At 45.3% G+C, this 12,856-nt stretch overlaps 1 protein-coding gene across 5 annotated transcripts; it reads left to right on the plus strand.

The window, feature by feature from the left end:
• Positions 1–3,248: 3,248 nt before the first annotated feature.
• CCDC28A (coiled-coil domain containing 28A) lies at positions 3,249–12,525 on the plus strand. Of its 5 annotated transcripts, none has more exons than XM_014939579.1 (7): positions 3,249–3,331; positions 4,435–4,634; positions 6,397–6,560; positions 7,951–8,105; positions 8,703–8,725; positions 10,045–10,116; positions 11,591–12,525. In XM_014939579.1, exons 2-6 carry the CDS (start codon positions 4,474–4,476, stop codon positions 10,097–10,099), a joined length of 558 nt encoding a protein of 185 aa, XP_014795065.1. In that variant the 5' UTR covers positions 3,249–3,331; positions 4,435–4,473; the 3' UTR covers positions 10,100–10,116; positions 11,591–12,525. The 5 variants fall into 5 exon arrangements, with proteins under 5 accessions (XP_014795065.1, XP_014795066.1, XP_014795067.1 ...); XM_014939580.1 differs by having other exon boundaries at positions 11,632–11,672; XM_014939581.1 differs by lacking the exon at positions 11,591–12,525 and adding an exon at positions 11,525–11,542.
• Positions 12,526–12,856: the final 331 nt, after the last annotated feature.

Below are 12,856 nucleotides of genomic sequence, written 5' to 3' on the forward strand. Positions count from 1 at the left end.
AACAAATGGTTCTGCTTCTCTACCTTTCCCTTAAATCTTGTACCATCACCTTTTTGTTTAAGGTATTTCCAATGTTAGAGTTTTTCTTTTTTTATTTCTTTTTCTTTCTTCCTTCCTTTCTCTTTCCTTTCCCACCTTTTTGTTTAAGGTATCCCCAATGTTAGAGTTTTTCTTTTTTATTTCTTTTTCTTTCTTCCTTCCTTTCTCTTTCCTTTCTGTTTTTGTTTTTTTTTTTTCTTTCTTCTCACTTGTGCCTTTTTCCCTACAAGACTTTTATCTGACATGTAAAAACCCCTGGACTGTTTATTCCCACGAGTGAACTGCCAGCACATCACTGGCACAGATCTCAGAACGGACTCAGCTCCTCAGACCCAAGCTGTGTCCTGCTACGAGGGATTGCTTTCACTGCAGAATGAACCTTCGGTGGACATTTAGTCCTTGTCCTTCACCTGAGAGTCACTGCAGATGCAATCACCCCGTGAGAGCACCCCTTTTCAGACTCAAAGAGGCCACCGAGTCTCAAAACTGCAATCTCACAGAATCACAGAATTATCTAGGCTGGAAGAGACCCTCGGGATCATCGAGTCCAACCATCTACCCTACTCTAAAGTTCTCCCCTACACCATATCCCCCAACACCACATCTAAACAGTTCTTAAACACAGCCAGGGATGGTGACTCAACCACCTCCCTGGGCAGCCCATTCCAGTGTCCGACCACTCTCTCTGTGAAGTTCCTCTCGATGAGGAACTGTTACACCCAATAGCTCCTTAAGTCTAATTCGAGATCCATAAGGCAGCTCAGGGTCAGGGTAGTACAAATGGAGAATCAGTTTTTTGATATCACGAAAGGTCTAGACAGATGCAGGCAGGCACCTCAGCTGTACATCTACCCATTAAACCAAGCAATGGCTTTATACTGGAACACACCCTTGCAAGTGCTTTCAGCCTGGGTGATGTGGGTTGTACCGCCCTTCACAAGCTGGTGTGTAAGCAACGTCGGAGAGTTTTCATCAGAAAACATACAAATTATGAACAACATGATTCTTGGGTAAACACTAAGCTCTCATTGCAAGTAGAAAAAATTCAAGCTGATGAATTGTAGAGAGAGTCGCTAAGTTCATCTCTCTAAGCAACAAACTTCACAGAATCACAGAATCTTCTAGGTTGGAAGGGACCTTAAAGATCATCTTGTCCAACCGTCAACCTAACTGACAAAAATAGACACCCACACAACAAACAAGGAGCATCATCACTAAACCATACCTCCCAGCACTACATCAACCCGTCTTTTGAACACCTCCAGGGATGGTGCCTCAATCACCTCCCTGGGCAGCCCATTCCAATGGCTGATAACCCTTTCAGTGAAAAATTTTTTCCTAATATCCAGCCTGAACCTCCCCTGGCGCAACTTGAGGCCATTTCCTTTTGTCCTGTCGCCTGTGACTTGAGAGAAGAGACCGACCCCCCCTGGCTACACCCTCCTTTCAGGGAGTTGTAGAGAGCAATAAGGTCTCCCCTCAGCCTCCTCTTCTGTCACACGGGGGAAAAACACCTTGAGCGACCTGCCTTGGCTGGGAAAGATGTGCCAAGCATTCAAGTCCACAAAACCTCAAAGCCAGGGAGCACCCTGACAAGAGACAAGTGATGACCAGAAATGCAATTGAGTTTCTTTACAACAGAAAGCACCAGGAAATAGACTGGGGAGGGGGGAAAGAGCTGAAATTACTAACTGCTAAGGCTAGGTAGGCACGCCTTGCCTTGAAAATTCAGTTCCTGCAAGCCAACTACTCAAGACTGGAACAGAGGTTGGAAAAGACAGAGCTGCATCAGGCTAATTGTGGCAGGAAGGTCCTCCTCATTTAATCTGCACCTATAACCCCCCCGGGAACACCCGTGGCGGGGAGGAAGCTGTATGACAGAAGTGTGGGTCCTTGTTTACCAGACCTGTTATTTCCACCCACTGTTATTTCTGAACAGAGAGCTCAGCCGCGAAGGGAAAGGTGAAGAACAGCCGAGGCTTGAGGAGCTGCGGCCTGCGAAGCCGTGCTGCCACCTGGAGCGCAGGGCCCGCCACTGACGAGAATCCCTCTGGCACCGAACCTCCAAATACCTTCACGCTGGAGCTCCTGTACCTCCGCGGGGGACACAGGCAGAGCTGCAAAAGTCCCGCTTTTCACGGAATCACGGAATTGTCAGAGCTGGAAGGGACCTCTAGAGACCATCTAGTCCAACTCCCCTGCCAAAGCAGGGTTGCCCAGAGCACATCACTCAGGGCTACATCCAGGCGGGTCTTGAAAATCTCCAAGGAAGGGGACTCCACACCCTCCCTGGGCAGCCTGTTCCAGGGCCACCCTCACCAGAAAGAAGTTTTTCCTCAGATTTGAGTGGAACTTCCCATGTTCCAGCTTGTGCCCGTTGCCCCTCGTCCTGTCAATGGAAACCACTGAAAAGAGTCCACTCCATCCTCCTTCAACCCACCCTTGAGATACTTGTAAACGTAGATAAAGTCTCCCCTCAGCCTTCTCTTCTCCAGGCTGAAGAGCCTCAGCTCTTTAAGCCTTTCCTCGTAAGGAAGGTGCTCCAATCCCTTCACCATTTGAGTTGCCCTACGTTGGTCCGTCTCTCTTGAACTGAGGAGCCCAGAACTGGACGCAGCAGCGTGAAACCCACTACTGCCCTTGAGTTGCCCTACGTTGGTCCGTCTCTCTTGAACTGAGGAGCCCAGAACTGGACGCAGCAGCGTGAAACCCACTACTGCCCGGGAGGAGACAACCCCTTTCCCTCTCCTTCCGTATTTCACGTTTCAGCGCCGCGGAACTTCCTATTTTATCCGCGCCCAGCCCGACACGCAGGCGCACACCGCCGAGGGGTGTGTGTGGATGAATGGAGGGGTGGTGGTGAATGGAGGGGGGGTTCCGCAGCGGCGATACGGCCCCTTCCCCCCCGTGGAGGCGCCTAGACCGTAGGCAGCCGTCCCCCTCGGGAGCTGCCATGCCGAGAGAGACCCATACTCCTTCCTCCCCCAGCCACCACCGGGGAGCCCCTCGCCCGTTAACGGCCGAACAGACCCTCTCCACCCCTGCATAGGCCTCACCGGAAGTGTATGTGGGGGCACTCCCACAATGCACCGGGGGGCGGGCCGCAGATCACGTGACCTCGCGCGCCGGCACGGGCCGTTCCCGCCGCTTCCCCCGCGGGGCCGGGGGTCCGCGCGCGCGGGGGCGGGGCCTCCCCACAGGTAGGGGTGGGGGGGGCGGGGCCTGCGGCTGGGCGGCCGTTGAACGGCCCTTCTCCCTCACGGAGCCACGGGCGGTGTCTGCAGCCTCCGGGGTAAGAAAATGCCGGCGTTTAACAGGGGCTGGCCGGGCCTGAGGGCGGGGGGAGCGGGTAGAGCGGGCAGAGCCCCTCCAGAGGGTCGGCCGTGGCGGGGCCTCCCCTCACAGACAGCCTCTGCCGCCTCCGCGGGGCCGTGGGTTGCGGGGGAGGCGTTGCCTCAGGGGAGGGGGTTATCAGGAGCACCCCGTAATAGCAGCGATGTTATTATTATTATTGAATGGCACCCATCGATAGCGGGTCCAGAGAAGGGCGACAAAGATGGTGAGGGGTCTGGAGAATAAGTCTTGTGAGGAGAGTCTGAGGGAACTGGGGTTATTCAGCCTGGAGAAGAGGAGGCTGAGGGGAGACCTTATTGCTCTCTACAACTCTCTGAAAGGAGGGTGTAGAGAGGTGGGGGTCGGTCTCTTTTCTCAAGTCACAGGCGACAGGACAAGAGGAAATGGCCTCAAGTTACGCCAGGGGAGGTTCAGGCTGGATATTAGGAAAAATTTTTTCACTGAAAGGGTTATCAGGCATTGGAATGGGCTGCCCAGGGAGGTGGTTGAGGCACCATCCCTGGAGGTGTTCAAAAGACGGGTTGATGTAGTGCTGGGAGGTATGGTTTAGTGATGATGCTCCTTGTTTGTTGTGTGGGTGTCTATTTTTGTCAGTTAGGTTGACGGTTGGACAAGATGATCTTTAAGGTCCCTTCCAACCTAGAAGATTCTGTGATTCTGTGATTCTCCCTTCAGAGGAGGAGGAATGGCAGCATCCTCACACCACCCGCGCTCCTCAGTGTTTTGATTGGTGTGGACTTGAGCGGACATAGGGTTATTTTCTTAGCAATACTCCATGGGGTGCAAAGCTTCAGATCGTTTTGAGGTACCTGTCGGGCAAAGCTGATGCAGAAGATTTTGATTCCTGTTTGTTCTGCTGATCAGGCAGGCCTGGGCAGCTTCTCCAGAAACTGGATTCCCTTGTTTGAAGAAATGAGTGACTGCTTGTCTTTAAAGAAACTAACGCTGTATTTTCATGCACTATGACCTGTTTTGTCCCTTGCTTTTATTGTAAAAGCCAGTTTTAATGGCTGTTTCTTAACTTTTTTTGCTTCCCGTCAGAGGACGAGGAACTAGTCTAAATGCAGTAAACTGGAAGAAATGGAAGAAAGAAAAATCAAGAGGAGGAGCCCCAAATCATCTACCAGCCACCCCGCTCAGGTTGCGAATTCCAAGAAAAGCTCGGTGCCAGTCAGTAAAAGCACAGCCTTTTCAAATCCCGCTGCACCACAGCCTGCGGTACAAAAACCAAAGCTAAAACGGTAAGTTTGGGAGCATCTTGTAAGCTCAGTGGAAGTGAGAGGCAGAAAACAGCCAGTTTAAAGGGTGTTTAGGCTGGCTGGGGCAGAGTGAAGTGCTTCAGGCTCATGAAAATTTTTGATTACCTGCCTTTTTTTTTTTTTGCAAAGCAATTTGTGTTTAATGCGATATAATGGTTATTTTACAGAAAAGGAAGGTGCTTGATACTCTCCTTGTAAGCTTTATGAAACATTACACGATGCTGTAGCTCATACTGATAATGATTTAGCTGAAGAGATGATAGCTGGATACAAGTGGGGAAAGGCAAGAGTTGGGTGATCAAATGGTGATCAAATATGGGGAACGTAAGCATCGTAGGGGGCTTGACAGAGCCCCAGAAGCACAGCTGAGAGGAAAAAATGAAATATTACATTGCTACAAGGTTGGAACTGACAAGTAGGGCAGGAAATGAAGGATGTAAATTGAACAGGATGAGCTACAACTGGAATTTCCGGGTGTTTTTTTGTTTGGGGAGCCAGCAGTGGTAACTCCCAGGCCATACTCATGTGTGCAGAGAGGCCTTCAGCTCTTCAGAAAGTACCTATTTGGAATAGTCTGAGTGTTATTGATGACATGTCTATTTCAGTTTGAGAAATATATTTTCTAAGGTGCAGGAAAATTAACAGTCTTGGCCGTAGCAGGTACAGAAGATGAATGAGTGAAGAGGGATTTTTAAAGTGAAATGTTAGCAGGGAGAGGCAGCTGAGTTTATTGACCCCTAAGTACTAGCTGAAGATTAAATGCTGAACTCTGCTCTTTGGCTCAGTCTCTTTGAAGGATCCAGTGATCCTGATGAATAATAAATTTCTGCAATGTAAAGCCTGCCTGTATGTTATTCTTCAGGGAAAATGCATTCACATTTTGAGGGAAATAATAATAAATACTAACGTGCTATGAATCGGTGGGTTCTGCAGTTGACTGTACAGTTTACATAAGTCTCACACCATTCTGGAATGTGCTAGAAATTAATTTCCTGTAGCCCACTATATTGGCTAGAGAAGAAAAATCTCCTTTTTTGCCTTAAGTTTTGGAACTTCTAGAGAAAAATGTGTGGGGAATCCAGGAATTTTGATGGTTTTGTTGCAGAGGGGGCGGTAGAGAATTTTTAGCACGTTTAACATCTGTTCAGACAGATGTGTTAGGACTGGGAGATTGCTTTTGATGGTGAGTTTTACCAAATGTGGATGCTACTTGAAAGTGGGAAGAAAGAGCTCGAGGAGAACTCATCTGGAAGCAAGGTCACCTTCCTGTCTAGGTTATAACGGGTTGTTTTTCACACTGGTTGTAGGTGTTTGTGCCAACAGGGGCGTCTGATGGCTGAGGGGTTTTCTCTCTGGCTTAAAGAGAGTTTGCAGATACTTTTTGGGTGCTGTTACGTAGATAATGCCCCATGTGCCATTGCTGGGTAATGATCCTCTTTAAATTATGAAGATGGCCATCACACGCGTGTGCTCCATTGATGTTTCCCACTGTTAATAGGAAAGCAGATTCCTGGAATCCTTTACTTTGCAGTATCAAACTGTCAGTGTAGTGACGTTGTTCTCTATTCTTAGGACAAACTGGTCATCCATTTTTTAACTTAAAAGGAGTGACTTAAAATATGTATTATATATTTTCCATTTCATTTTCAAGACCCAGATGTAGACTCATCGTACATTTCAGATTCTCAGTGAAAATGAAAGCGGGAAGTAAGCTTTTTGTTTTGTTCATTAATTGTTTTTTCAGTGTAATAAAAGAGAAAGCCAAACCTCCAGGAGGGGAAGCGAAGGGGGCACAGGCAGCACCCATCCAACATTCTTTTCTCACCGATGTCTCAGATGTCCAGGAAATGGAGAGGGGACTTCTGAGTCTCCTGAACGACTTCCACTCCGGCAAACTTCAAGCATTTGGTAAATGCGTGAATTGTCTGTATGCAATAATCATGTTTATAGCCATAGGATGGTAACATTTACAACCAGATGTGCTGTATGGACAGTCAACTGGTTTGTTATATCGGTCTCTGCCGTGTGAAATTAAGTTTAATATAAATAATAGATCTTTAGTGCCTTTTAATTTATAGTCCTATTGTAAGGTCTTTGGTGTGTGATTACTCAAATACCATTTCATTGTGCCTTCCAGCGTTGCTCACCAAAGGCAGTACCTTAGTTTATGGATTTAAGATGCCAAATTTAATGCCACTTATTTATGATATTTAGGAATATTAAGAAGCAACTGTATTTAGCACCTGGTTTTGCTGTGTATTAACACTTTAGACTATTTGTAACAACTTTAATGGAATCCCATGCAAGTCACGTTTTCCCAGCTTGCTCTTCTGTTTTAGCATCTTACTATTCTTACTACATCACAGTCGATGGAGTATGGAATCCCATGCAAGTTGTGTTTTCCAGCTTGCTCTTCTGTTTTAGCATCTTACTATTCTTACTACATCACAGTTGATGGAGGTTTCAGAAAAACCCTGACATTCTTCTGCTTCCTTTTTCCCCCCCTGTGCTGAGTAGAAAGAGGCAGAGGTGCTTTTGCAAGGTTAGTGTTAGGTGAGACTGTTACGTTAATTCCACACCGATTTTACAAGAGAACCTGAAACATCTGCATTATATAAAGCGTCAGTTACAAGAAAGAAATCCCTATTCTTACTACATCACAGTCGATGGAGGTTTCAGAAAAACCCTGACATTCTTCTGCTTCCTTTCCTCCCCCCTGTGCTGAGTAGAAAGAGGCAGAGGTGCTTTTGCAAGGTTAGTGTTAGGTGAGACTGTTACGTTAATTCCACACCGATTTTACAAGAGAACCTGAAACATCTGCATTATATAAAGCGTCAGTTACAAGAAAGAAATCCCCAAGGTTAATCAAAATTAGAAAGAAGGCTTATTGTGATCATATTTAAAAATACAGGGGATAAATTCAGAATATAGAAAAAACCACATCTATTCTAAAAAATGAATTTAGTACATTTGGTAGTTATCCCAAGTTCAGCACAACTTAACACCAGACAGGACGGCAGAAACTTCAGTCTGTGAAACAGGGAGAAATGACTGACCACATCTATTCTAAAAAAACAGTTTGGTACATTTGGGAGCTATCCCAGGTTCAGCACAACTTAACACCAGACAGGACAGCAGAAAGTTCAGTCTGTGAAACAGGGAGAAATGACTGAGAAAGCAAATGAACTTGTAAATCTGGTATTTAAATTCCTCTTTTCTGAGGTGAAAAAGCCGCATCTTCACACCTTCCTTTGCTCCCTCAGGTTCCTGTGTCTAAAGCTGTTACTCATCCTTTTAGGAAACGAATGTTCCATAGAGCAGATGGAGCACGTGCGGAGTATGCAGGAGAAACTTGCTCGCCTCAACCTGGAGCTCTACGGGGAGCTGGAAGAACTTCCTGAAGATAAAAGGAAACTGGCCAGTGACTCCAACCTGGACAGACTTCTGTCAGATGTGAGTACTGGGAAGGCAGAAAACTCGGAAATTTGCCCGCAGAACTCAGCTCTGCCGGGGTGGGCAGTGATTTATAGTTGAGGAGAACACAATTCTGTGATGAACCAAGACATAAGCCCTGCCCTCATCTTGGTTCTGAGAAAACACAGCACCTTGCTCCCTTTTTTTGTGGGCTGGTGCTTGTTTTGGTGAGTGGGGCAGCCTGGCTGGAAACTGCCCGAGGATGGGGGCCTGTTTGGAGACCGTTTTCCCTGTGGTCCATCCTCCTACATCTGAGGAAGCCCATACATAACAAGGAGTTTAGAAACTGAAAGTGTAGAATGTATAGATCGCCTTTCTGTAGTGTATTTCCATAAACACCAAAACTAAAATTTCTTAAAATTTCCCGAGATAAGCAGATCTAAATTTAATTTGGGACTTAGCTCTTTTGGTGTAGAACTCAGCACTGGTTTGCTTTACAGAATAAAAATTATACATTTCAGCCCAAACTATTAGTGATTTGCTTCAGTGTTGCAATGTATTTATTTCAGCATTTCAGCATAATGGTTGCATTTGACTGAAATGCCATTTCTGATGCTTTCTACATTTATATTGCAGCTAGAAGAACTGAATTCATCTATGTATCCTTTTCCTTAAATGTCTATTTTGCACTATAATTATTAACTGTAATCATGTTACACTGTATTTCCCCGGTAACTGGTGTCTTTACAGTCAGATCACTTCAATAATATCATTTATTTTAGAATAGCACTATGACACTATGTGGATTTTGGGTTCTTACAATATACAAGTGACTGGATCTTACCACTTTTAATTCCAGGCTGGAGCGTTGTGTTCAGTTTATTCTGCAGTCTAGTTATTCCTGATGTTACACATTTTGTATACGTTGAGGAAGGTGGGACTCTGACTTGGGACTTGAGATACTGCACTGGCACATTCATCCTCTGTGTCTGTGGAAAGTAGTTTAAAGCCAGGTCTCATATAGAACATAAGTGGAAAGTGATAATAATACCAGGTAATAAGACCTGGGAGTCATGATGGACAACAGGATGACCATGAGCCAGCAATGTGCCCTTATGGCCAAGAAGGCCAGTGGCATCCTGGGGTGCATCAGGAAGAGTGTGACCAGCAGGTTGAGGGAGGTCATCCTGCCCCTCTGCTCTGCCCTGGGGAGGCCCCATCTGGAGTCCTGTGTCCAGTTCTGGGCTCCCCAGTTCAAGAAGGACAGGGAACTGTTGGAGAGGGGACAGCAGAGGACTATGAAGGTGATGAGGGGCCTAGAACATCTCTCTTACAAGGAAATGCTGAGGGACTTGGGTCTTTTTAGTCTGGAGAAGAGAAGGCTGAGGGGGGATCTGATCAACACCTATAAATACTTAAAGGGTGGGTGTCAGGAGGATGGGGCCAGTCTTTTTTCAGTGGTGCCCAGGGACAGGACAAGAGGGAATGGGCACAAACTTGAACAGAGGAAGTTCCATCTAAACATGAGGAGGAACTTCTTTCCTGTGAGGGTGGCAGAGCTCTGGAACAGGCTGCCCAGAGAGGTGGTGGAGTCTCCATCTCTGGAGACATTCAAAACCTGGACACGTTCCTGTGCAACCTGCTCTGGGTGGACCTGCTTTGGCAGGGGAGTTGGACTAGATGATCTCCAGAGGTCCCTTCCAACCCCATGTGATTCTGTAATAGTGATAAAAATAATCTGCCATCCCCCTTGATCCACCAGCTCATTCTGGATGTCTGTAATGCTTAAGTCTCATCGAGGAAGATTAGTCTCCTGGTTGAGAAGTAGCACAGGACTTAGGAGAACCAAACTAGTCTGGACTGGTGTGTACCCGTGGTGTGTACCCGTGCCAGGATAAGCACCGTTCTGTCTGACACTGCTCTCTCGTTTGTACATCATCTGTATGTGAAAGTGTTATTCCTTGATGGTTTGCTTCAGCCAAAAACTGCATTTAGCAGATGCTCAAGATATTCCAAATAGTGCCACGGGCTGAAAGAACAGCTCTGTCAGGTTGGATTCTTTCGGAAGCTTTTCTTTTGTTTTTCCTGACGGTGGAATCTGGAACAGTTGGTGGTTGGGATTTTAATTTTTTTTTTTTTTTTTAATTTTACACAATGCAGAATCAAAGTGCAAATCCAAGTGTTTATTTTTGCACATTCCTTTTGAGTGCTGCATTATGTCAGGACTCGGATCTAGAGTTTTAAATAGGTTGTTGTGACGCTCTGCTTTTTATTATTGCCTTATTTAATAGAAAAATTGGGGAAACGTGGAAGTACATTTCTTCTGCTGAAACGTTCAGATGGTTGGAAATGATATATGTATATAAAGTTCATCAGCATTTCTCCAATTTTTGTGAAGGTGATGATGACATTGCCTTTCTGATCAGTACATGGACAATCTGCACACTGTTTCTTTAGTGTTTTGTGCAGAATCAAAGTGCAAATCCAAGTGTTTATTTTTGCACATTCCTTTTGAGTGCTGCATTACGTCAGGACTCGGATCTAGAGTTTTAAATGGGTTGTTGTGACACTCTGCTTTTTATTATTGCCTTATTTAATAGAAAAATTGGGGAAACGTGGAAGTACATTTCTTCTGCTGAAACGTTCAGATGGTTGGAAATGATATATGTATATAAAGTTCATCAGCATTTCTCCAATTTTTGTGAAGGTAGCGATGACATTGCCTTTCTGATCAGTACGTGGACAATCTGCACACTGTTTCTTTAGTGTTTTGTTGATCAGTGATACCACAGATTAATTTATTGTTATTAAAGTGAAACATTTGAAATAAGCCATTCCTTTGATCAGTGATACCATGGATTAATTTATTGTTAATAAAGTGAAACATTTGAAATAAGCCATTCCTTTCAAGAAGGCGCTATCTGTTCAGCTGTGTTAAGAAGCTACAAATTCTTGCATGGTCTGAATGTTTGCAGAGTTTACTTTGATTCATTACTGTGAATAATCATGTCACTAGATTAGAACTGGCACTAAATTTAAGGATTGTGAAATTCCCAAATTGGGTAAATAGTTATTGTTCAATAAATCCAGTACCTGCCATTTTGTACTCTTTCCTATGTTATAAGTAGTCTGGTACTAATTAGTGTCATCTTTGTGTTCACAGTCAGAGAAAAAAGTGTTTTAGTGTAAAATCAGGCTGGTTTCTATCCTGCTCCATCAAACTACGCTTTTGGTTCCAGGCTGATTTTATATTCAGTTTTTAGGCAATAGATTCAGGTTCTGTATTGTGTATACTCACTGTGCAAGGAGAGAAACCTTCATCCTTCCACTTGGGAGAGAAGCTGGTACCTGTGGTGTGAAATCCAGAGAGGGCTCAGGACAACTGGAATACGACACAAAACCACATTTTATTTTCCACTCTTTGCCTAATTATTGGTTAATTATCCTTGTCTGCACAGTAACTTCTCCCCATCAGCACTATGGCCTTGTTTCCCTGCAGAGTTCTGATCATCATTTTTGCACAGTAACTTCTCCCCATCAGCTCTATGGCCTTGTTTCCCTGCAGAGTTCTGACCATCAAGCAAAAAAGCAGCAGTTTTAGCCTCACGTCTCAAGGTGTGTCGAGGTGTGACAGTGGCTGAAGCACAAGTAAATAACACATTGGTGTAATTCAAGATATGGACATAAACACCTTTCTCCAGCAGCTGTTCAGAATTATATAGAATTAGCACCTTTTTCTTCAACTATCTAAAGCCCACAGGCAATTGCAAGTCACCAAGAATGCAGTAATTGCAAGTAATTAAATTAAGACTCTCTTATCTCCTCCTGCATACACATTTGCATCTTTTAAACAATCCATTAATAGCACACGCCCATTATCTTTTGGATTCATACAAGAAAATTTTGTAGCAAGATCTTAAAGACTAATAAATAAAACACCAGTCACAATTCTAGGCTCTTGCAGGAAAAGAAGAAAATCTACCGTGACACATTTGTGGAGAGCCTTTTGTAATTATAAAAGTACTAAGTGGCTGCATAAAATGAGTTCCTTTCCCGTTACCTTGTTTCCTGAAGGGTTGTTTATGGAGCTAAAAGTGTATTAATTGTGAATGTTTCCTGGCCTGAACTCACACTGATACATGGATCTGGTGTTTGAAGGACGATGCGCTTTCCTGCCTCACTGCTCTGGATCACCCCACGCCGAGAGACATCTGTGGAACCTCAATGAACCACAAAAAAGAAAATAAAAAGTCAGGATGAAAAGCTAAAGGAAAAAAAAGTGTCTCAGGAGGATTTGGGAGAAAGGCGGCCAGTGGGGCGAGGGAGGTGACTCTGTCCCTCTGTTCCACTCTAGTGAGGCCCCACCTGGAGCACTGTGTCCAGCTCTGGAGTCCTCAGCACAGGAAGGACATGGACATGTTGGACAGGGCCCAGTGAAGGGCCATGAAGATGCTCAGAGGTTTGGAGCAGAGGGCCCAGTTGAAGGGCCATGAAGATGCTCAGAGGTTTGGAGCAGCTCTGCTGTGAGGACAGGCTGAGAGAGTTGGGGTTGGTCAGCCTGGAGAAGAGAAGGCTCCGGGGAGACCTTAGAGCCCCTTCCAGTCTCTAAAGGGGCTACAGGAGAAATGGGGAGGGACTCTTGATCAAGGAGGGGAGCCATAGGATGAGGGGGGACAGTTTTAAACTGAAAGAGGGGAGATTTAGATTAGATCTGAGGAAGAAATTTTTTTACAATGAGGATGATCAAACACACTCTTGTGAGAAATCAAAACTCGTTTTCATGTGGATAA

This window comes from Calidris pugnax, unplaced genomic scaffold (genome assembly GCF_001431845.1).
Source record: "Calidris pugnax isolate Ruff unplaced genomic scaffold, ASM143184v1 scaffold57, whole genome shotgun sequence".
Classification (NCBI taxonomy): Eukaryota; Metazoa; Chordata; class Aves; order Charadriiformes; family Scolopacidae; genus Calidris; species Calidris pugnax.